This window comes from Elephas maximus, chromosome 22, assembly GCF_024166365.1.
Source record: "Elephas maximus indicus isolate mEleMax1 chromosome 22, mEleMax1 primary haplotype, whole genome shotgun sequence".
Lineage (NCBI taxonomy): Eukaryota > Metazoa > Chordata > Mammalia > Proboscidea > Elephantidae > Elephas > Elephas maximus.
The window spans coordinates 334,852-359,652 of record NC_064840.1 but is presented as its reverse complement, the minus strand read 5'-3'; the positions used below and the strand labels follow the sequence as shown (position 1 = coordinate 359,652).

The 24,801-nt window shown below is 45.4% G+C and overlaps 1 protein-coding gene across 2 annotated transcripts in view; it reads right to left on the bottom strand.

Annotated features, from left to right (window-relative positions):
• Positions 1-24,194, bottom strand: part of ANKLE2 (ankyrin repeat and LEM domain containing 2) — a 31,031-nt gene extending 6,837 nt beyond the window's left edge. The window contains exons 1-8 of one of the 2 annotated variants that reach the window (XM_049865917.1): positions 23,974-24,194; positions 14,557-15,027; positions 12,660-12,866; positions 10,553-10,746; positions 10,260-10,448; positions 8,915-9,037; positions 6,816-6,882; positions 914-1,086 (exon numbers count right to left, since the gene is read on the bottom strand). In XM_049865917.1, the coding sequence (XP_049721874.1) occupies positions 914-1,086; positions 6,816-6,882; positions 8,915-9,037; positions 10,260-10,448; positions 10,553-10,746; positions 12,660-12,866; positions 14,557-15,027; positions 23,974-24,154 (1,605 nt within the window). In that variant the 5' untranslated portion in view covers positions 24,155-24,194. The remainder of the gene's footprint in view (positions 1-913; positions 1,087-6,815; positions 6,883-8,914; positions 9,038-10,259; positions 10,449-10,552; positions 10,747-12,659; positions 12,867-14,556; positions 15,028-23,973) is intronic. The other variant, XM_049865918.1, reaches the window with a different exon arrangement.
• Positions 24,195-24,801: the final 607 nt, after the last annotated feature.

Sequence of the window (24,801 nt, the reverse complement as noted above, 5' to 3'; positions counted from 1 at the left end):
GGGGCCCTTCTCCCTTCCTGCAGCCTGAGGATGAAAGCCACACCCTGAGGCCAGCAGAACAGAGCACAAACCCCAAGGGGCTGCCCTCACAGTGTCAGTTCATTCTTCCCACCACGCAGAAGAAAAATAAATTCCCACTAGAGTTTTTACATTTTACGCAACTAATCTAAACCTAATTGAGACCAGCTTTTTTGGAGATGCTGTTATGGCTGCCGATCACTGATTATTTAGCGGGTTTTTAACATCAGAAAAGACCGCATATGAGCCAACGTGTGCAACGACCACATGTGAGCCAACGTGTGCGACGACCACACATTAGCCAACGTGTGCAACATTCAGTTGTAGGGGGAGCGGTCCGCTGTCACTTGGCACTGGAAGCTCGCAGACCCCGACCAGCAAGCGCAGTGTTAAGGGTTTATCTGAACATCAGGGAGACGAGGGCATGCCAAAGGGCTGAGGTGTGGATGTAGTGACAGTAGTGATAAAGCTCAAGGAAGCGGAGCAAGGCTAATGGCTCGAAGCATTCTGACAGGAAGCAAATGGAAGATAAGCTACAGGGAACGCAGTCTGTGAGGTGAACCTCGGAGTTGAAACTTGAAATGGGAGTTTCTTAGTTATAGCATTGGAGCAGACAACTTGGTGAAGCTGGAAGGAACAGACAGGCGGCGATGGCTGGGCAGGGCTGGCTGGTACACCTTCCTCCCTAACAAGCACAGACGTGTCACCACACTTGCCTAGGTTAACAAGGAAGGCATGCAGTCAGGACACTTGAGGACACCCAGCAAACGTTCTGAGGTGCCAGCCTGGACGGCCTTCCGGGTACTGTGGAACAAAGCCCCCCCGCAGCAAGTGCTCAAGCTCTGCTGCGTGGGAACACCTGGCAGAGGTTCCGGCAGCTTCCACAGCAGCTCACCTTGGACGGACTCAAGGGCCCTGCGAAGGCTCTCAGGGTCAGAACAGGGTCACGGGGGCTACCCCCAAAGCGGCCAGTGTGCGGCGCCTCAGCCGTCTGGTCTGAGGACCACAGCTCCCCAATCACTGGAGAAGACGTGTCCTCTGCTCGCAGGAGCGGCACGTAGTAGTGACCTGTAGGAGAGGGACAAGTGTGGCTGAGCGTCCTGCTCATGGTGACCTATCACCCTAACATGTACGGCAGGTGTCTGGGTAAGCAGCGCAAGAAACCATGTATTTCATTTTACCTGGGGTTTTGCAAACGGACTTAATAAAAGGAAACAAGCTCTGGAGCCAAGAGGCCCGGTGGGCCAGTTTGTGGTTTCCTTGCCATGTGCTGTCCGGGAACTCACTCAACCTGATAAGCTCACTGTCCCTCTCCCAGCAGGTAAATGGGCAGAGAGGGCAGGCCTCCAAGAACAGGATTAGCATACAGTGAGGGCTTAGTAAACATGAGATATGTTACATTTTATCTGCCCTCTGTCTTAGTTATCCAATGCTGCTATAACAGAAATACCACAAGTGGATGGCTTTAACAAAGAGAAGTTTATTCTCTCAATGTCTAGTAGGCTAGAAGTCCAAATTCAGGGTGTCAGATCTAGGGCAAGGCTTTCTCTCTCTGTCGGCTCTGGAGGAAGGTCCTTGTCATCAGTCTTTCCTTGGTCTGGGAGCACCTCAGTGCAGGAACCTCAGGTCCAAAGGATGTGCTCTGCTCTGGCGCTGCTTTCTTGGTGGTATGAGGTCCCCATGTCTCTCTGCTTGCTTCCCTCTTTTGTATCTCAAAAGAGATTGGCTTAAGACACTATCTAATCTTGTAGACCTCATCCATATAACTACTGCTAATCCATCTTATTACAGCGTAGTGACAGGATTTACACCACAGAGGGAAATCACATCTGCCGATAAAATGGTGGACACTCACACAAGGGAATCATGACCTAGCCAAGGTGACAGATACTTTTGGGGGACACAATTCAATCCAGGACAGGGTGACTTTGGGGGACACAATTCAATCCAGGACAGGGTGACTTTTTTTTTACTTTTTAATATTTTACTGTAATTATAGTGAAAGTATACACAGAAAAACAGGTTCCCATTCTACACATGTTCGGTAACATTGGTTACATTCTTCACATTGTGTCAACATTCTCATTATTTCTGTTCTAGCTGTTCCATTCCTCTCAACTTAATTTCACTGTCCCAACCCTGTCATCTATGCTTCAGAATAACCATCGTCCATTGGTCTCTTATATGTAATTCTTTTTTAAAGAAACCCTTTACTTTTTGAGCTAATCTGCTGTTTAGTTAAAAGGTGACTTTGGGGGATAGTTTCTGTTCAAGGTTCAAAGAGTATCTCAGGGCAACAGTCTCAGAGACTCCTCCAGTCTCAGTGGGTCCAGTTAAGTCTGGATTCCTTGAAAATTTGAAGTTCTGTTCCACATTTTTCTCCCTCTCTAGTGGGATTCATCTATTGTATCCCTGAGCAGAATGTTCGGTGGTGACAGCCAGGCACCATCTAGTTCTGTTCTCAAGGCAGAGGAGGTCGTGATTCATGAAGACAATCCTGTGGTCTCGTTCCTTCTCTGATTCTTGGGTTTTTTTCTTTCTCTTTTGCTCCAGACAAATAGAGACCAATAGTTATATCTTAGACGGGTGCTTGCAAGCTTTTAAGATCCCAGACACTACTCACCAAACTAGAATGTAGAACATAAACTTTATGAATTATATTGTGCCTACTGACTGAATTGTCCCGGGACTATGACCGTAAGTCTTCACACCAAGAAAACTAATCCTGAGAAGTGACTGGTTCTGTCCATAGGGTTTTGGTTTTTTTTTTAATTTTTACTGTGCTTTAAGTGAAAGTTTACAAATCAAGTCAGTCTCTCATACAAAAATTTACATATGCCTTGCTATGTACTCCTATTTGCTCTCCCCCTGATGAGACAGCACACTCCTTCTCTCCAGACAGGGTGACTTTAAAAAACAAACGTATTCTCTCACAGTCTAGAAGGCCAGAAGTCCCAATTAAGAGCGCCAGCTCTAGGGGAAGGCTTTTTCTCTCTGTCAGCTCTGGGGGACAGTCCTCATCTCCTTTCAACGCCTGGGGGCCCAGCGTTCCTTGGAGATCTTCATGTGTCTTGGCATCAATCTTCCCCTGAATCTAGGAGGTTCTCAGCAAAGGGACCACAGGTCCAAAGGACACAGTCCATTCCTAGCTCTTCTTTCTTGGTGGTAGTGAGGTCCTTCCTCTTTCTGCTCACTTCTCTCTCCTTTTATCTCGTGTAAGATAAAAGGTTTGAGTCCCAGGGGCATATTACCCAATAAGCAAGGTAAGCACAGGCTTACTTGTGTTCCTAATCTGTAGTGAACAATTTCCCATGGGTTTCAAAGATGTGGTGAAAAACATGTGAAATTGTTCACTACAGGTTAGGAAGAAAGCACAAGTAAGTCCATGCTTACCTTGCTCATTGGGTAATCCGTCCCTGTCAGGGATTGTAAATTTGAGAAAAAGGTTTTGATTCTGCAGGAAGGTGATGCGCGGTTGGGAGACAGATGCCAGTCAAACCTAAAAGAAGAATCTTTGAAGCAAAAAAAGGTGAAATTGTTCACTACAGATGATCTGATAAACAAGGTAAGCACTGTGCTGTAACTCGAGATACATCCCATACTGATTCTGCCTCATTAACACATAGAAGTGAGGATTTACAACACATCACAAAATGGAGGATAATTACATCAGATCACAAGATGGATGACAACCACGCAATACTGGGAATCATGGCCTAACCAAGTTGACATGTATTTTTGGGGGACACAATTCAGTTCTGACACTCCATCCTCTGGACCCCCAAAATTCATGTCCTTGCTACATGGAAAATGCATTCACCCCATCATATCATCTTAAAAGTCTTAAGTCAACTCCTAGTCTAAAATCTCATCTTCTGGATCATGAAAATCACCTATTGGTGAGACTTTTGGCATACTTCATCCTGGGGCAAAATTCCTCTTCATCTGTGAAGCTGTGAAATCTAGACTGCACGTTATCTGTTTCCAAAGTGTACAAAGGCAGAATCAGCACAAGGTAGGCATTTCCATCACAAATGGGACAAACTGAAGGAAAGAAGGGATAATGGGCACCAAGCAAGTACAAAATCCAGCAGAACAATTTACATTAACTCTCAAGGGTTGAAAATAACCCTTTCTTCTCTGAGACCACCTAGGCAATGGCCCTGCCCTCCAGACTCTGGGTGTTGGCCATGCTATCTAGATTCTGGGTGCAGGCATCTTGGCCTTGAGATTTCAGCTATGCCTTCTAGGCCCAAAGGGATGAAAACTCTGCTCCTTTGGCTTTGGGCAGCCCCATTCTCCTCCTAGTCCATCTGAGTGGCAACACCATTCCCTCAGCCCCAGCAGGTCCTGTTCTTCTGACCCTTGGGCATGGCAGCCCTGCCTCCTCAGCTTTGGGCGGCAGCCTCACCCCACCTGGCACACCTTAACGGCAACCCCACACTCCAGAACCAAGTTGGTGAAGGCGCGGCTCTTTGAATCCTAGAAGGCTGTGGCCCCACCCTTTGAGATCCAGAGACCGTTGCCCCACCCCTTGAAGCCGAGAAAGCCCCGCTTCCTGTGTTCCTTCCAACAGTTTTGCTGATCTCCAAGCTGCTCCAGGGATGGTCCTTTTCATTTCTTGGAGGACAACAGATATAGCTCCTTTGGCCTGTTTCCTGCCTGTGGAATTTCAAGAGGTAGACGGTGGTCTTTCCTTTCATTCTTTCTCTGTCCCCTTCAATCTCAGCTGATGGGTTTACTGCTATGGTAGCTGGTTAGATCCATCAGTCACAGGCTTAATCTTTTTAACAAAGCATTGTGTAGCCACATCCTCGGTGAACATTTTAGGACACGTGTCCTTAGTTCGGACAATAGAATTTCCAAATCTTTAAGTTCTGTTTTCATTTTGGACAGTTCATTTTTAAGTCCATTTCTTTCCTCTCATATTTTACTATAAGCAGTAAGGAGAAACCATGCGGCCCCTTTAAAATCTGGCTTAGAAATCTCATCAGCCTGATATCTAAGTTCATCACTTACAAGTTCTACCTTCCACCAAACATCTGAACACAATTCTGACAAGGTCTTTGCCACTGCATAAAATGCACTGCCCTTCTTCCACTGTCCAATCACACATTCATCATTTTGTTTTAAAGCCTCACCAGATGCATATTTAACATCCACACTTCTAGTAACACTGTGTTGCTGGTGCCACATGTATCCTCTAAGATGATACAGACTTTGTCTGTAGCTCTTCTCATTTCCTTCTGAGCCCTCACCAGAACTGCCTTTGACATTCATAATTCTACCAATAGCCTCTTCAAGTCAATCTAGGCTTTTGCAATTAGGCACCTTAAAACTCTTCAGCCTCTACCCATTACCCAATTCCAAAACTGCTTCTACATTTTTAAGTCTCAGTTAGAGCAGCACCCCACTCCTGGTACCAAATACCATAACAGAAATACCACAAGTGAAACTTTAACAAACAGAAATTCATTCTCTCACAGTTTAGGAAGTTAGAAGTCCAAATTCAGGGTGCCTGCTCTAGGGTAAGGCTTTCTCTCTCTGTTGGTTTTGGGGGATGGTCCTTGTCTCCTTTCAATTTCTGTGGACCTGGTGTTCCTTGGAGATCTTCACATGTCTTCGCATCAATCTTCCCCTGGGTCTAGGAGGTTCTCAGCACAGGATCCCGGGTCCAAAGGATGCACTCCACTCCCTGCTCTTCTTTCTTGGTGGTAGTGAGGTTCCTCCCCTCTCTGCTCGCTTTCCTCTCCTTTTATCTTTTGTAAGATAAAAGGTGTGACTCAAGCAAGGTGTGACTTAAGTAAGGCTGTAACTCAAGATATGCCCCACACTGATCCTGCCTCGTTAACATAGAAAAAACCCAAAAACCAAACCCACTGCTGTTGAGTTGATTCTGACTCATAGCAACCCTGTAGGACAGAGTAGAACTGCCCCATAGGGTATCCAAAGGAGGACTGGTGGATTTGAACTGCTGACCTTTTGGTTAGCAGCCATAGCTGTCTATCACTGCGCCACCAGCGTTCCATATTAACATACAGAGATTAGGACTTACAACACATCACAAAATGGAGGACAACTACATAATACCGGGAATCGTGGCCTAGCCAAGATGACACATATTTTTGGGGGACATAATTCAATCCATGACATCCTGTATTTCCCTATTCTTTTTGTACTGTACAACTCTGTATCACAGACATCTCTGAACTTGTTTGGAATCAAGGTAACACTCTGACTGGAAGTATGGAAAGCCCAGAGCTGAAGTGCTGTAAGGGCCTGCGTGGGACCTCCTTCCACCTCCTCACCCATTTCTCCTGACCTGCCACAATCACCAATTGCCCATCACGATCGCTGATCACCCATCACGATCACTGATTACCCACCACCAATCACCCATCACGATTGCTGATCACCCACTGCCAATAACCCATTACATTTGCTGATCATCCATCACAATCACTGATCTCCCACCACCACAGGGAGGGGCTTGCCAGGAGGAACAGTCGCTCGTGCTAGTTGCCGATGCCAGGTAATTTTTCATTTTTAAATGCTTTTACTACTATCTATACATTTTATTATGAAAGTACCATATTTTCATTGTAAAAAATATGGGCAACTATAGCAGTTAAAACACTATACCTCACTTTAACATCTCTGAGATCAGGATGAAATGCATTTCTGACAAACTTTTTTGCCTGAGCCATGCCCCCAGCAATCATGGCTCAGGCCTGGGTACTTGTCTGTGGATCCCCCAGAACAGGCTTCAAGCTCTGGCACTGGTGTCCGGCACTTACCCTGTAAATATTCTCTGATTCGCTCCTTCAGTTCCAGAGATTTGCTTTTACTTCTTTCACAAATTACCTATCAAAAAAAAAAAAAAGAATGAATGAACACTAAATCTTAATTTATTACATTTTCTTATTAAGATTATTCCATAAAACCAAGTTTTCAATTCAACACATTAAAGACAGTCTCTAAATGCTGAAGATTTCATAAAGCCCACATCAAAACTGAGTGTTGAATGGAAGAGTCTTTCTTCTAAGACGTTTTGTAAATGATTCAGGGAACAGGGTGGAAAGAGCACGCTCTGGCTATGGATGAGCTCTACTTTCTTTCCTCACGCTGCTCTGCATCTTCTAGTTTCCTTCAAGGACAGCAAAGTCTGGGAAGTGCACTATTGAGCCTGAGCAGAGATATGTGGACCTCCTGAGAAGTTTCTCAGCTTTATAAATTTACTGCCCAGGAGCCTTTCTCCATACATAAATTCTATTCTTGTTGTTTGCCTGTATTGAGATAGAACTCCTGTCTGGTGTGGAACACAAATATTTTTGCAACTCTAGGAATCAACTTTCCCAGCCCTTGGAGAATTGTAGCCATAAGAACAACTCTGCTAGAAACAATGAAAAACTAGTAACCTTCGAGTAAGAGGAAAGAGGGAAACCACAAAATTACCATCTCTTGCCAATCAGTGGGAGAAAAAAAACTAAAATTGTACAATGTATCCAATGAATGCAACTAGGTAAATTTTAAGTCTGTAGTTGATGGCTAGAAGAAGTCCTACGCTTTGGAAAAAATCACGAGTTTTAAAATTGATTACTATCAATCATTTTACACTAAGAAACCTACATACACACATAAAAGTTGAGCTAGATATATGCAAAATAATGGTAATCTCCGAGCTGTAGAATTTTCTGATAATTTTATTTTTTGTTTATTTGTATATAGTAAACTTTCCATATAAAATGGGTATTACCTGGGAGAAAAATGTAGAACAAAATTCTAACTCATAAAAAAAGACCAGACTTACTGGCCTGACAGAGATTGGAGAAGCCCTGAGAGTATGGCCCCGGACACCCTTTTAGCTCAGTAATGAAGTCACTCCTGAGGTTCACCCTTCAGCCAAATATTAGACAGCCCCATAAAACAAAACAAGACTAAAGGGGCACACCAGCCCAGGGGCAACAACTAGAAGGCAGGAGGGGACAGGAAAGCTGGTAATAGGGAACCCAAGGTCAAGAGAGTGATGACATGTTGGGTTGTTAACCAACATCACAAAACAATATGTATATTAACTGTTTAATGAGAAGCTAGTTTGTTCTGAAAACCTTCATCTACAGTATTACTATAGATATTACCTATATGATAACAGCAATTATGGAGGCAGGGGAGGGGCACCAAAACAGGACGCTCAGGTTAGTTGACCGCACCAGCGCCTGAGACACACCAGTCTCTGGTTCTTGTATGGTCCCATTTCCTTCTTCACTCCACAGGCACAGCACTCCCTCTTCCCAAAACCCTCCCCTCAGCAGGCTCGCTCTGCTTGACTGTAACAAGGTGAGAACACACGTGAGGGCTGAGCACACAGCCTGGCACACATGGAATGCACGTATGTCAGTCCTTCCACATCACCACCGCTGCCGTCCTCTCTGGGCCTGGTCAGCTGCTGTGTACTCAGAGGACAGACTTGACAAAAGACTACGGGCTGCTCAGAACAACTGGTCCCCAGTTCCAGGGAAAACTAAATCAGCATACTGGGTCACTGGCAGCATCTTTATTTACCAAATGCTGATTTACTCAAATCAGACAATAATTATACACTAGAAAAGAATAGTAATTTAAAAAAAGAAAAATGCCTATACCATCTAAAAATAAAAAATAATTTTTTTTAGAGATAGAGTTCTGCAATCCCAACACTACCCACTCAGCAGTTTTGTTCCCTCCTGGTTCTCTAGACTGGAGCCACCTCTCTCTTGGTGGCTCTAAGGCCACTCCCGAGGCAACCAAGCTCACACAGCCAAAGCAGCAGGACCCCACGCGTTGCCATCACAGATTCCATCTTCACGTGCTTTCATTTCTAACACCATATCACCACTGCATCTCAAGAAGTACTTACATCTTCAGGTGTCTTATCATATTTATTCCTTGGATTTTTTACAGTCAAAGGGTGGGAAGAAAGGACGTTGACCACATCTGCATTTCCAAACTTGCAAGCAAAATGCAAGGGTGTGTCATAGCCCTGGAAAAAGAGCAGAAGCATACCCGAGTTTCTTATGTTACGAGGCTGCTGTACAATGAAAATACGTATTTAGTAAAAAAAGTGCTGCAGAAACAGAAACAAAACACCACAAAATACACCATTTCCCTTTTGTAACTAAAAACTGATGGGCATGTTAGTACACACAGGACTCAGCATGTGGATCTGGTGCCAGGTCTTTGGCCCTTGAAAGCGCTGCTTATCTAGCTGGGGACACAGCACGCGCTCAGGCAACAGCAGCAGTGATGCTCAGGGCCTGGTGCAACGTCTGCCACGTAAATGGTGCTCAAAGGTGAGATACACAGATGAAGGCAACGTCCAGCATAAAGTAATGTCCACGAATTTGGGCCGTTTTCAAACAAAATGTGGATTCATGTGTTTTTCTGTCTAACATGAGGTTGCAATTAGAGGCCCCAGTTCCAGGGCTGCTGGGAGGACCCAGCTTAATTATTGTGCTTGTCAGCCACTTTGTCTTTAAGTGTTGGTTTGTGCTATCCCCATTTCTGAAGGCTAACAGGCCTCACGTCAGTGTGGGCACCCACACCGTCTCATACCCTATCCGTCTCACGGCACTGGTTGGTCAGCTGGTGGACTCACACTCCTATTGACAATACTTCAACACCAAAATCTGGGAGTAAAGCACTTGAGATGGCAAGGGCCTCCCCCACACAGGCATGTGCGGGGGCTTCAAAACCTTTGCAGGGTCACCTGCGAGCACCATGTGCCCCATGGAGCATCACGCCAGGCTCAAGACAGCTGCCTGGTGATCTGGCACTTAGTAAGTAAGCAACTATTTGGCACTTGATGAACGACCAAACGTATCCTGAGTAGCCACCTTGCCAAACAACATGCCCCTTGCAGGAAAAACAGTGCGAGAGCGGGCAGTGAGAGAGAATAACAGCCTACAGCTTGGGGGCTCCCAGTCTTTGAGGAGAGAAATGACGGACACACAGCCTGCCAGGATTGCCAAAAGGGAGGGTAGATCTTCTCTTTGCTTCTGGAGTTCACCTCTTCAATCAGAACCTAGCTCACAGCTCTCCTCCGTCCACAGCGTTCAGCCTAAAGCAGCCAGGGGCACTGCTGCAAGTTCCAGCCACACCTCAGCTCTGACCTGCACACTGCTGCCCAGTGCAGGCAGCCACCACACTCAGGACACTCGGCACAGGATGTCTCTGCTGAGAAGAGAATGGAGAAGCCCGCTCACCATCTTGTCGGGCGTGTTCAGATACAGGTCAAGGATATAGCAGATGCGCTTCTGCAGCATGCTCTCGTCATCATCCGGGTACATGAGCCGCATGAACTCGGGATTCTCCAGAGTCTCCAAGGTCAGCTGGCAGAGAGAAGCCTGGTTCTCCTTGGCAGCAACGTGCATGACGTTGTACCGACACCCTTCCTGAAAGAAAATGACCCATTCTGAGTTTCATCTCTCCTTTTGTCATGAGCACAGTGACGACAATAACTGAGTCTACTTGATGCCAGTGCTGCAATCAGGCTTACCTGTACAATGGTGGGATTGTCCCCTGAACCAATTAGATACCGGGGGTTACTCCAGACAAGGTCAGAAAAGGTGTCTGCTTCTCCCTTCTCCACAGCTTTTCGCAGTTTGGCTGTGAGGTCCTGCGTACGAGGATTTTTGTAACTATTGGCTCGCTCTTTGTTGACTGTTTCCGACTCTGATAAGTATAAACCATCTGTCATTAAGAGACAGAATGTAAGAACGCTGAATTTCATAAACACTTTCCCATTACCCACTACATGCTGGACCTGAGAGGTAAAAGCTGTCCTGGAAACCCACAGGCTAGCTGGGAGTAGTGCTTAGGGAAAAGTTCTAATAAAGAGCAGGTGACGTACTCCTCCCTACAAGAGCGACATAGACTCACTGTGATAAACACACAAATGACAGAGCAAGCAACTCCAACTGGAGTCTAGCCGAGATGGCTGTGTGAACGCAGGGTCACGGGTGAATCTCAACAGTAAGTAGGCCAGGATGGCTGTGTGAACAGTAAACAGGCTTTCCGTGGTGGAACCGGGTAAGGCAGCGCTGGCCAGGAAACACTGCCAGCAAACGAATTTGGCCTTCGGAGTGAACTGAGGAGTCCTGTAAAGGTGAATGCTCCAAAGTGACTTCTATTGTTTAATTATGACACCTGGAGAAATCTCGAGAGATTTTCTTCAGGAGAATTTCCACAACTAAGGGTTTTCAATCATTGGTTTCCATCTAAGCACTGTGTAAGGCTGTGTAGGGCAGGGGAGAGGGGGGCAGATAGGATTCTTCACGGGAGAATGGTGTCCGGAAGCAGAGGGCATTGGCCCTGGGAATCAAGCCAGTTTAGGGGAGCTGGGACAAGTGGATGAGAATCTCGGCCTGAGCACAGCTGAGATGGTTGGGCTCTGCACAGAGCCAAATGACCAAGGGCATGCAGAGCAGGGCTGCTGGTCCTGGAGTCAGGGCATGTAGTGCGATGGTCGCTTTTGTGTGGCCTTTTTCACCGTGGTCTTGTAACTCCCAACCAAGTGCATGGGTGAGACCGTGAGAACAAGGCAACTGTGGCTCACCAAGGGGATTGGGCAGTTTTGCCATCCCGCTAGACTTAAAAGAGAGCCAATTCCAGAGCAGAGAGAGGGTCCTATCACCACCAAGGAAGGAGACACCAGCAGGAGACAGTGCAGTGGGTTTCCCGGTCCATGGAGAGAGAAAGCTGAGTGCCTCTGGGGAGAAGCCAAGGGCCAGGGAGAGGCACGCCGGCAAGCACGGCTGGGAAGAGGCTGTTCTGATGGAAAAACCGTATCTTGAGCATTCCTGAACCTGAAGTGTAAACTGCTACTTCCCTAATAAACCCCATAATCGTAAGTATTGTCTCTGAGTTCTGTGTGGCCACTGCAATGAATTATCGAACTCAGCAGAAAAGTAGGAAGTGCTGTGGGAGGGATAGTCAGTGTCAGAACTGGTAAAGACGGAGGAGAGAGAGGCACGTCTGACCTCCGTCTCATGGGAATCAGCCTTGGGCTTCTGATCTTGATTCTCCTTCCCCTTTGAGAAGTTAGAGAAGGTCAGACAGTGCCCCCACTCCATTTTTACACGGGAAGAACTTGGTCAGATTCCAGCTGCAAGGCTCCTGAAGTGAACCTGAATTTTGCAGGACCCCTGAGCATGCGGATCCAGTGAGAACAAATGGGCTTGGGCAGGAAGAGGACTGGTCTCAGTATCTACAAAGTATCCTGAGTTAAGAGGCAGCAGGGAAAGGTGACAGAAAGAACCGAATAGAAGGGGCAGTGGGTGCCCACAGGCCAGATCCAAGTCCTGGCTCCTCAGCATCAGGGCCTCCACGGAACGGCTGGCTGACCCTGGATCCCAATTGCCTCCATACCCAGACTCCCTTGCCCCGATCCTCTCCTCACCTTACAACACGTGCCCTGCCCTAGACCAGCCTGCACCCCTTCTCCATGGCTGGTCCAAGGCCTGGGCCTCAAGTTCCCAGTTCCTGGCAGATCAGACTTACCGCAGACAGAGAAAACTAGCCACGATATATCAAGTAAGAGGAGACAGAACGTTCTCAGGTAAAACTGAAAGTAAAGCCAACATATGAATTGTTACATAATTTACCTTTTAACTCACCATTGCTAAAGGCTGGAGCTACTTTCACAGGAGAAAGTGGTAAGGAGGTTCTGCCCGGAGAAGGGAAATAATCACAAATTCCTCTAGCAAATTTTTCAGCATCTTCTCTGCTTGAAAAAGCTTTAAATCGAGATCCCTTGATCATTTTGACGGCCTGCAAGGCTTCCTTTTTATCCTCATAAACATGAATCCTTTCTGTGTGGGAAAAGTAATAAAGACCATTAATTCTCTGCTTGCTGTACTGCACTGTAGCCCTGGCATCTCCAGTATGATGTTGAAGGAGTGGTGAGAGTGGACATCCTTGCTCAGTTTCTGACCTTAGGGGGAAGAATTTAGTCTTTTACCAGTAAGTACGAAGAAGCTGTCAAGTTTGTGTGTGAAGACTCTGAACATGTTCTGGGTGTTGGCAACATTGTATTTTCATAAAACATGCCAAATATGACAAGCAAAATATCTGAATAGACATCACAAAAGATACAGAAATGGCAAATAGGCTCAAAAGATATTTTAAAGTATTTATTAATGAAAACAGAATATGACAAGTCAACTTACAGTCATGCACTGCCTAACGTCCATTCAGGCAACATCCAAATGCAAATATGTCCATGGTCCCTTAAGTTCAGAGATCTCGGTTGGAGATTGGGACGTAGCAAACTCAACAACTCCCTAGATGCAACACGTGTATCTCGCGTCTCTTATATACAAAATGATTGCACTGCTAGGCGCTCATATAACGAACCATTGTACGTACCTCAAATTTTTAATATAAGAGGCTTTATGGGGGTTGGTTTGTAACTATGGGCTGTACGTAAGTCCGTAACCCAGGGACTGTCAGTAGATAATACAGTGTTCGCACAATGTTCAAATCACAGAACATCCTATTTCACAGAACGTGTCATGGACATTAAGTGATGCTTGACTGTAATTCCTCAACCCTAATCTGTCTGTTGATATTGTGGTCCAAAGACTTTTAACGTATTCTAGGGTGCTGGCAACGTTCTATTTTCACAGCTCTTGTGGTGGTTACACGGGTATTTGCTTTGTAATGATTATTTGTATCTGTGTTTTATGCACTTTTTCTGCAGGTGTGCTATACTTCTCAACTGAAAAAACGGGTAAAATGTAATTCTAAGTAAGTGCCGTTTGCAAAAATGAATTAATCATCTGGTATTTGGGTCCAGAGTTTATCACCATGGGATAAAACAGGGAGAAGGGTAAGGGGTGGGGGTGTGAAGAGAGATACATTGTTGTCGTTGGCTGCTGCAAGTTGGCCTTCAACCCAGGGTGACCTCATGCACACCCCACGATCCACAGGCTTTTTGCTGGCTGATTTTCACAGGCAGCTTGCCAGGTCTTTCTTCCTAGTCTGACTTAATCCGGAAGCTCCACTGAAATCTGTTCAACATCATAGCAGCACATAAGCCTCCATGCTGGCCGAGAATTGAATGCAGTTCTTTCACCTGGAAGGTGAGAATTCTACCACTGAACTAACACTGCCCCCGGAGAGGGATTTAAGCCAGGTGCCATCACGTGGGCTCTGACTCATGGCCACCCCATGCGTATTTAAGCTGCACTATCCAGGACTCCAAAGGGGGGATACGGATACTGATTATTAGCTGGTTATAAATAGGTGCTATGAAAATGCAGTCAAATGTGGATGAAAATGCTAAAGGCTGTTCAGAAGAGAAATAAAATATATAACGTTAAAACCATTAGTGCAGAAAAAAGGAACCTAGAAAACTAGACCAGCCCGTCAAAGGGGAAATAAAGAAAACAATTAGAAAGCATAGCAAGGGAAAAGAAAATTAGACAGCAGGGATGAGTCCAATGTATCTGCAGTCACGTGTACCGTCTGAGTAAAGAAATACTAAGAGTGCTGCCTTACCGTTTTTCGCTGGGATGTCCTCATACACTGGGCACACTCCATAGTACAGAAGAGGCTCCTTAGCAGCGGCCACAGCGGCTCCGTGGGTGTCGACCTCCAGCGGGGCACTGGAAGTTGCTGAGCAGGCGTTAGGCATTATAGCCTCCTCCTCAGGAGGATTCAAGCCCACACTATAGCCAAAATCTTTGTCTTCAGAAAAACTGGCCTGCTCAGTTGCATTCCCCACAGCAAATTTTAGAACCCTTTGTGTTTCTTGGCTGAGAGCTGCAATGCCTGCCACATCTTGGTCAGGAGAGGAAGTCAAGGCCCTTTCTTGTTGTAATAAAGCCTGAGCCAATTTTTTTTCAAAAATGAACCTTGTGGTTGACGTAATGGGTCCACATTTCAATCCAGCTTTGACAATTTCTTCTCGAAGGTCATCTGGATTCAGGAGTTTCAATCGAGCCAAGATGGCATCCATTGTCATTTCACCTAGGCCCAAGAAAACAAAAACTAATTGGAGTGCTAGAAGCATGTCTTTTTTTATTTAAAAAAAAAAAAAAAAAAGTGGCAAAAAAACTTGCTTCAAAGTTCCATTTTAATCCAGTGTTTCTCCATATTCTCTGGAGTTAATGGAGTCTCCTAAGTTTTTATAAATTTTGCTTCCGTATCTCTAATAATCTAAACAAAATTAAGATAAGCATATTCTGGTTCATTTCAGTAAGACTCTTATAACCTAGTACTATCACGTGTTACTACCACATCAACATTCTAAGCAGGTAAGAGGATTGGGAAAAAAGGCACACCCATTTGTTGCTTTTTAGAGTATAATCTGGAACAAACCCTATGGAAGCCTACTCGACAACATCTACAAAAATCCCAGCTCTCAGAATGTGGCCTACTGACACAGCTGCACTTCATTCAATAAGCGACAGGAAATTGGGTGAGGATTTTAAACAGAGGACCCACCCAGATAGCTCTGGCATTTTACATTCTGGGGGCTTCCCATGTGCCTGGTGCTACTCTAAACATTTCACATAAATTAAGCCATTTAACAGTTACGATAACTTCACGTGGTATTACTACTGTTAGCCCCATTTTACAGATAAAGAGCCCAAAGCACAGAGAGGTGGAGGCCCAAGTTCTGATACATTAACAAACAAGTGGTTAAGTTGTAACAAACAAGTTAAAAGCCAACAAACAAATGGATGTGAGCCTGAGCTACAGCTTTCATCAATACACTTGGAGAAATAATCTATGGAGCATAGACTTAAGCGTGGCCGCTGGATTTAGAGGGGAGAAGGTAAAAAAGGACAGGTCTCATACTATTTTAGCAGTCATGGGGATGGAGAAGAGGGATCAGATTCAAGACACAGGCTGTATCAATGATGGACTAATTAAATGCCATAGGGGAGGGGTTTGAGGGATTGAAAGAACCCTAGGATAATCCCTAGATTTCCAGTTTAGATGCCTAGGAGGTGATTCTACCCCAGGCAGAGAATGTTAGAGATAGAACAAATGGAGGGAATTCTTTTTTTCCAGATTTAGGCATTGAGCATTAGAAACATCTATTACACACCAAGCAGGCACTTTGATTTTCAAATCTGAGGTTTAGAGGACAGAAGTTCAGTGTGGGAAAAACAGATTTGGGAGTTATCAGCATACAGAACAAATCTGTCTTGGAAGAAGTACACCCAGAATGAGGCAAAATGGCAAGGCTAAGTCTCACAAACTTTATAGACATGTTATCAGGAAGCACCAATCCCTGGAGAAGGACATCATCCTTGGTAAAGAAGAGGGTCAGAGAAAAAGTGGAAGACCCTCAACGAGATGGACTGACACAGTGGCTGCAACAATGAGCTCAAGCAGAACAACGATTGTAAGGATGGCTCAGGACCGGGCAGGGTTTCGTTCTGTTGTACACAGGGTCGCTATGAGTCAGAATCGACTCGACAGCACCTAACAAAGCATACGAGTGAGGTTATGAAACCAAGAGACTAAACCAGGGACAACGAGGGAACACACAAAAGGATAGTGAACCTAACTAAAAAGGAATCTGAGTAGTATCAAGGACTAAAGACATGAGGAGGAAAAAGAAAACTCGCAGAGGAGATCAATAATAGAGACACTGCCACTGAATCAAGAAGCAGAGGGTTGTTGTAAGGAGTGTTTAGAGATCAAATGGTTTGATGGCCAGGAGTTGCTTTGAATGAGTTCAGCAGGAGTGCCAAAGTGGTGACAGAAAAAACAAGATGGGTATGAGGGGCTCATTGTATCTATTCTGTATCTGTGAATTTTTTTTTTCAATTTTAATATCTTATAATGGGAAAAAAGAAAGTGCAAACATGTCAAAAAATCACAAAGCAGTCCAGTAAAATAAAGTCTAAAAAGTGTCCTTGAGATACACAGTGTTCATAAACGGAAAGACTCAATATTGTTAAGATGGCAATTCTCCCCAAGTTGATCTATATATTCAACACAATCCCAATCAAAATTCCAACAGGCTTTCTTTTTTTGGTAGAAGGAAACCAGAATAACCAAAACAGGTTTGGAGAAGAACAAAGTTGGAGAACTCACCACATCACCAGATTTCAAAACTTACTACAAAGGTACTATAATCAAGACAGCGTGGCTTTGGCTCCAAGATAGACAAATCAATGGAATAGAACTGAGTCCAGAAATAGACCCACACATATATGGACAACTGAGTTTCAATAAAGGTGCAAAGGCAATTTAGTGGAGAAAGGACAATATTTTCAATAAATTGTACTAAAATAATTGGAATATCCGTATGGAAAAAAAAAAAAGAGAACTTTGATCCATACAACAAAAATTAACTTGGAATGTATCACATACCTAATTGGAAAGCCAGCAGCTATAAAAATTCTAGAAGAAATCAGAAGAAACTCTTTGTGACCTTGAGTTATGCAAATATTTCATATATATGACACTAAAAACACCATCCTATAACACTGATGATTTGGACTTCATCAGAATTAAAAACTTTTGCTCTCCAAAAAACACTGCTAGGAGAATGAAAAGACAAGCCACAGACTGAAATAAAATATCTGCAAATCACATATCTGACAAAGGACTTGGATTCAAAATATATAAAGAATGCTGAAAACTATGAGAAAACAAATAGCTCCCCCCAAAATGGGCAAAAGAACTGAACCAGATACTTCACGAAAGGAAAACATGCAGATGCAAATAAGCACATAAAAAGATGATCAACATCATTTGCTGTTAGAGGAATGCAAATTAAAACAACAATGATACCATTTCATATTTATTAGGATAAGAAAAATAAAAAAGACTGACCATACCAAGTGCTCACGTGGTTACAGAAGAACTAGAACCCTCATACACTACTGGAGGGAATGTCAAATGGTACAATCACTTTGGAAGACAGTTTTGCAACATCTTAAAAAGTTAAACATACACCTACTATTTGATCAATCCATCAGACTCCTATTTACCAAAGAGAAATGAAAGCATAAGTGCATAGTTACACACAAGTGTTCATAGCTGATTTATTTGTTATGGCCCCAAACTGGAATATCCTACAATGCAATACTACTCAGCAACAAAAAGGACTGAATTTTGATACATACGACATGTATAAATTCAAAATAATGACACTGAGTAAAAGAAGCCAGACAAAAAGATAGTATACAAGTATACACTATATGATTCCATTTATGCACAATTCTAGAAAATCCACCCTAATCTACAATGACAGAGAGCAGATCAGTGACTGCCTAGAGATAAGGGGTGGGGCAGGGAGAGAGTTTACAAACAGGCAGGATAAAAGCTTTAGGGAGACAAATATGTATCTTCACTGTGGTAATGGTCCAATGAGCATATACATGTGTGGTAGTCAGCATTCAAAATGACCTCCAGGTATTTACAGCTGAATGTAGTCCCCTCCCATGATGCAATGAGGCAGGTCTGTGTGACCGACAGTATTTGGCAAAAGGGATGGTATGTCACTTCCAAGATGAGTTTATAAAGACTGTCCAAACTTGGACACTCTCTCTCAGATCATCCACTGTGGGAAGCCAGCTGCCACATTGTGAGCAGCCCAGTAGAGGCTCAGGTGAAGAGAAACTGAAGCCTCAGCCAACATCCAGCACAGATCCAAGGCCTGCCAAGAACCCTGTGAACGAGCATGGAGGCAGATTCCCCATCCTCGGCTGAGCCCGGATGGCTGCAGCCCCAGCCGACATCTTCACTGCAACCTGGTGAGACCTTGGGCAAGAGCCACCCAGCTGAGCCCCTCCCAGATTCCTGACCATCAGAAGCTGGGTGAGGTAACGAATGTTTGTTGTTCAAACCTGCCAAGTGTTGGGGTAATTTGTTACACAGCAATAGTTAACAGATATGTCAAACATCAAATTGTATACTTTAAATATTGGCAGTTTATATGTCAATCAAACCTCAATAAAGCTTTTAAGAAAGCTGCCTCTGGATTTCACAATAGGATCTAGGCAAGAGTGAGTGTTGGAAGTAGATGGTAGGCCAGTCAGATAAAGAAAAGAGGAAATGTGAGACAACAAATGAAGACAATCGCAAAGGTGTGCAAAGGAACTTTCTGGGACGATGGAAATGTTCTATAATGGGGGGAGGTTTAACATGAGTGTATATATTTCTCAAAACTCACTGAACTATACACTTCACTGAATGTAAATTATATCTCAATAAAGTTGACAACAACAACAACAAAAAACCTCTTGGTAAATTGGAATTTCTAATGTGCTTCAACAAAGAAATTTTTATTTGTAAAGTAATCTAGCTTTCTATATAAATGGATAAACACAGGGAATCAGAGACAAGCTGAATATTAAACACCCTACTTTAGTTGCTAATAGATGTTCAGATCTTGGAAGACCTTACAATCAACCCTCTTTAAAAAATGTGGATGACGTACGGAAATGACCATCTAATCACTTGTTGGTTGTTGTTGCTGTTCTCAGGTGCCACTGAGTCGGTTCCAACTCATAGTCACCCTATGCACAACAGAACAAAACACTGCTTGGTCCTGAGCCATCCTTACAACTGTTGTTATGGTTGAGCTCATTGTTGCAGCTACTGTGTCAATCCACCTCGTTCGTTGAGGGTCTTCCTCTTTTCCGCTGACCCAGTACTCTGCCAAGCATGATGTCCTTCTCCAGGGACTGATGCCTCCTGACAACATGTCCAAAGTATGTAAGACACGGTCTCACCATCCCTGCTTCTAAGGAGCATTCTGGTTGTACTTCTTCCAAAACAGATCTGTTCGCTTTTCTGGCAGTCCATGGTCTATTCAATCTTCTTCGTCAACATCACAATTCAAAGGCATCAATTCTTCTTTGGTCTTCCTTATTCATTGCCCAGCTTTCACATGCATATGATGCGATTGAAATTACCATGGCTTGGGTCAGGCGCACCTTAGTCTTCAAGGTGACATCTTTGCTCTTCAACACTTTGAAGAGGTCCTTTGCAGCAGATTTACCCAATGCAATGGGTCTCTTCATTTCCTGACTGTTTCTTCCACGGCTGTTGATTGTGAATCCAAGTAAAATGAAATCCTTGACAACTTCAGTCTTTTCTCCATTTATCATGATGTTGCTCACTGGTCCAGTTGTGAGGATTTCTGTTTTCTTTATGTTGAGGTGCAATCCGTACTGAAGGCTGTGGTCTTTAATCTTCATTAGTAAGTGCTTCAAGTCCTTTTCACTTTCAGCAAGCAAGGTCGTGTCAACTGCATAACACAGGTTGTTCATGAGTCTTCCTCCAAACCTGATGCCCCATTCTTCTTCATATAGTCCAGCTTCTCGGATTATTTGCTCAGCACACAGATTGAATAGGTATGGTGAAAAAATACAACCCTGATGCACGCCTTTCCTGACTTTAAACCAATCAGTATCCCCTTGTTCTGTCCGAACGACTGCCTCTTGATCTATGTAAAGGTTCCTCATGAGCACAATTAAGTGTTCTGAATCCCCATTCTTCGTAATATTACCCATAATTTGTTATGATCCACACAGTCGAATGCCTTTTCATAGTCAATAAAACACAGGTAAACATCCTTCTGGTATTCTCTGCTTTCAGCCAGGATCCATCTGACATCAGTAATGATATCCCTGGTTCCACGTCCACTTCTGAAACCGGCCTGAATTTCTGGCAGTTCCCTGTCAATATACTGCTGCAGCTGTTTTTGAATGATCTTCAGCAAAATTTTGCTTGCACGTGATATTAATGATATTGTTGTCTAATTTCCACATTCGTTTGGATCACCTTTCTTGGGAAAAGGCATAAATATGGATCTTTCCCAGTCAGTTGACCAGGAAGCTGTCTTGCATATCTCTTGGCATAGATGAGTAAGCACCTCCAGAGCTGCATCTGTTTGCTGAAACATCTCAATTGATATTCCATCAATTCCTGGAGCCTTGTTTTTCACCAATGCCTCCAGAGCAGCTTGGACTTCTTCCTTCAGTACCATCGGTTCCTGATCATATGCCACCTCTTGAAAAGGTTGAACATTGACTAATCCGTTTTGGTATAATGACTCTGCGTATTCCTTCCATCTTCTTTTGATGCTTCCTGCGTCGTTTATTATTTTCCCCGTAGAATCCTTCACTAATGCTACTTGAGGTTTGAATTTTTTCTTCAGTTCTTTCTGCTTGAGAAACACCAAGCGTGTTCTTCCTTTTTGGTTTTCCATCTCCAGCTCTTTGCACGTATCATTATACTTTGTCTTCTTGAGCCGCCCTTTGAAATCTTCTGTACAGTTCTTTTACTTCATCAATTCCTCCTTTTGCTTTAGCTGCTCGACGTTCGAGAGCAAGTTTCAGGGTCTCCTCTGACATCCATCTTGATCTTTTCTTTCTTTCCTGTCTTTTCAATGACCTCTTGCTTTCTTCATGGATGATGTCCTTGATGTCATTCCACAACTCGTCTGGTCTTCGGTCACTAGTGTTCAATGCGTCAAATCTATTCTTTAGATGATCTCTAAATTCAGGTGGGATATACTCAAGGTCATATTTTGGCTCTCGTGGACTTGCTCCAATTTTCTTCAGTTTCAGTTTGAACTTGCATATGAGCAATTGATGGTCTGTTCTACACTCGGGCCCTGGCCTTGTCCTGGCTGATGATATTGAGCTTTTCCATTGTCTCTTTCCACAGATGTAGTCAATTTGATTTCTGTGTGTTCCATCTGGTGAGGTCCATGTGTATAGTCGCTGTTTATGTTGGTTAAAGAAGTAATTTGCAATGAAGAAGTCATTGGTCTTGCAAAATTCTATCATTTGAACTCCAGCATTGTTTCTATCACCAAGGCCGTATTTTCCAACTACTGATCCTTCTTCTTTGTTTCCAACTTTCACATTCCAAACACCAGTAATTATCAGTGCATCTTGATTGAGAAGTCTTTAAGACTGCAAACCTCTCCCTTTCTCTCCCCTTCCTAAAATCCTTCCATGGCCACCAAGAGTTTAGGATAAAAAGCCCTCAAATGTCATCTTCCACCAAGGCTCATCAACATCATACCCATCCACCCCTGCGCCTTCTCCATACCCCGCCCCAAGATTTCAAAAATGGCTATTACTTATTCACAAAGAGATTAGGCTTTTATACACTGACCATATTACACAGCCCACTCTGAAGCTACCAAGGAGCTTGAAAGGGGAGGCCTACTGACCATAGTATACCGCACAGGGATGGATGTCTAACTAGATTCTCTCTGTACAAATTGATGTTAACAGCAACAGACATGGCTCAGTGAGAAGGAACTGATAAGAAAGGTGATAACAAATCTAGGTTGGAGTAGGAACATGACAAGGAAAAGCCAGGTGCAGGGCAAAAGCATGAGGTGAAGACTGAGGGTGACAGGAGCAGGCACTATGAACAGAGAGGAGTTATACCAGTTCCTGACAATATCTCATTTTTCATAAGATCTCTGAGTCCTTACCCTTAAGCTACCTTGTTAACTAGGGCTAGTTTGAGGGAGGTTTCGCTCTTGCAATCAAGAAAGCTCTGAAAAGAACAATTACATTACATTACAATTTCATCGCTAACTGTGTGACCTTGTGTAAACTGTTTAAACTCTAAGCCTCAGTTTCCTCATCTATAAAAGGAACATAATAGTCTTCTTCTTAGGGTTGCAAAGAGAATTAGAAAAAAAATACAGTATGTAAAGTCTGTACACTGTGACACTGAAATTTTCTCAATAGATGTCGGCTACAGCTATCGAGAAATATAGGCTTATTCACCTCTCTCATAACAAATACATAATGTGCTACAAAATCCGTTTTAAAAAGAACAGAAACGTACACTGTTACTAATATTAATAGTAAGCCTACTGATTTAGACCACGTGTTAATGTTTTAAAATGCAACCTAAGAGAAACAAGCCAAGTGCATAAAGAGTATGCTCCTTTCATCTGTGCACAGAGAAAGAAAGGATAAGCAGAAACAGACTGGTTACCTACATGAGGTGGGTGGGAAGTGGATAGAAAGAACAGGAAAATGTGAACGAGAGAGAAGAGATTGCGAGGAAGGAGAGACTGACACTTCCTAGCATATAACTTTCCAAGTGGTCTTGACTAAGAATCATAGTTGCAATGTACACACTCAAAAAATAATAGAGAAATAAAATCAACAAGGAAGGGGGTGGGCGACTCCCAAATGGAATGTGAAAACAAATGAACCTAAATGCATTACAAACGAATAACATAACCACACAAGAAGGGGAAGTGGGGACGGGAAAGAACCGAAGTAATTTTGAAAAACAATATTTTTTTACTCAGCGTTAATGCCCTTGAGATCGAGTCAAGTTGTTGAGTGTATCCACAGTTCTTCCGATTCATTGCTGAATCCATAGCACGGATGTACCACGGCTGCTTAAATATTCACCCCTCGAGAGCCATTTAGGCCGTTCCGTTTTTTGGCAATTACAAATTAAGTTGCTATAAACACCCGTGTATACGTTTTCTGTGTTAAAGTTTTCATTTCCCCAGGATAAATACTCAGGAATACAAACGCTGGGTCGTATGGTAAGTACGTTTAGCTTGAGAAACTGCACTCAAAATCGCCTCTCGGCCGCTCCTGCCATGCAGCCACACAGGCCCCCAGAGCGCGCAGGGACGGCGTCGCCGGGGCCTCTGGCTCCCCCTCCATCCCGACAGCCGCAGAAGGAACTTTGAGCAGGGGGCCCGGGCACGTCCCTCTCCGGTTTAACGCCCCCGGCTCCTGTCACGGGCGCAGTTTCCCGCCCGCCCGCCTCCTCCCGGGCCCTCGGCTGCGCTCTGGCCGCTGTCCTAACACGCAGTCGCCCAGCCTCTTTCCCACCGCTCTCGTCCGGCCCGGGTCCCGGGACGACGGGGCTGAGCCGGCCGGGGAAGCCGGAGAGGCGAGGGGGAGCCGGGAGGACGCGGGCCGCGAAGGCGGCAGGCCTCACCTGGGTCGGGAGCTGGGGCCGGGGGGACGCGGGGCGGTGGGGCGGGGGGCCCGCTCCGGCCCAGTCCCCGCTTCTCCAGCCGCCGCACCAGCCAGCGCACCGCGATCAGCAGCACCGAGGCGCCCAGCAGCTCCCAGGCCAGCGCCGTCCACTCGGCAGCCGCCAGCTGCTGCCACGGCATCGCCGCCGCCCGGGCCGCAGTCGCCGCCGCCGCCGAGGAAGCCGGGGTCCTGCGCCCGCCCCGCCCCGCCCCCGGGCTGCCCGCGCCGCTGCCTGAGAGGAACACTCCAGGGCGCGGCCGGCGCGGCGCCCGGGCTGCCCGAAAGGGGCAGGGTCCACCCCGGCGCCCACGGAGGCCCGGCGCCGGTGAGCAGCCGGGGGCCCGGGCCCCGGTGGCGCAGGGCGAGCGAGCGCGGCGGGCGGCAGACGGCGCGGGCAGCCCGGGCGGCGGGGCCTGAGGCGGCGGGGCCTGAGGCGGCGGGGCCTGAGGCGGCGGGGCCTGAGGCGGCGGGGCCTGAGGCGGCGGGGCCTGAGGCGGCGGGGCCTGAGGCGGCGGGGCCTGAGGCGGCGGGTGCTCGGAGCCAGGGCGGGACGCGCGCGCCGGGCGGTGCCGGAGGACGCCCCTCCCCGTGCGTGACCCTGCGCGGGGCCATGCTGTCACCTCCGCGTTTCTTCTGACAGCCCGTGAGGTAAGACAGTCACCCGTGAGGTAAACGTCGAGCGAGTGTGAGGACGTCGAGCGAGTGCGAGGACGCCGGCGTTCTGTGGAGCCCGCGCTTGGGTTTGGGTTGGGCCGTTCGCTGTCTCCCGGGGCCGCGGCTGGCGGGA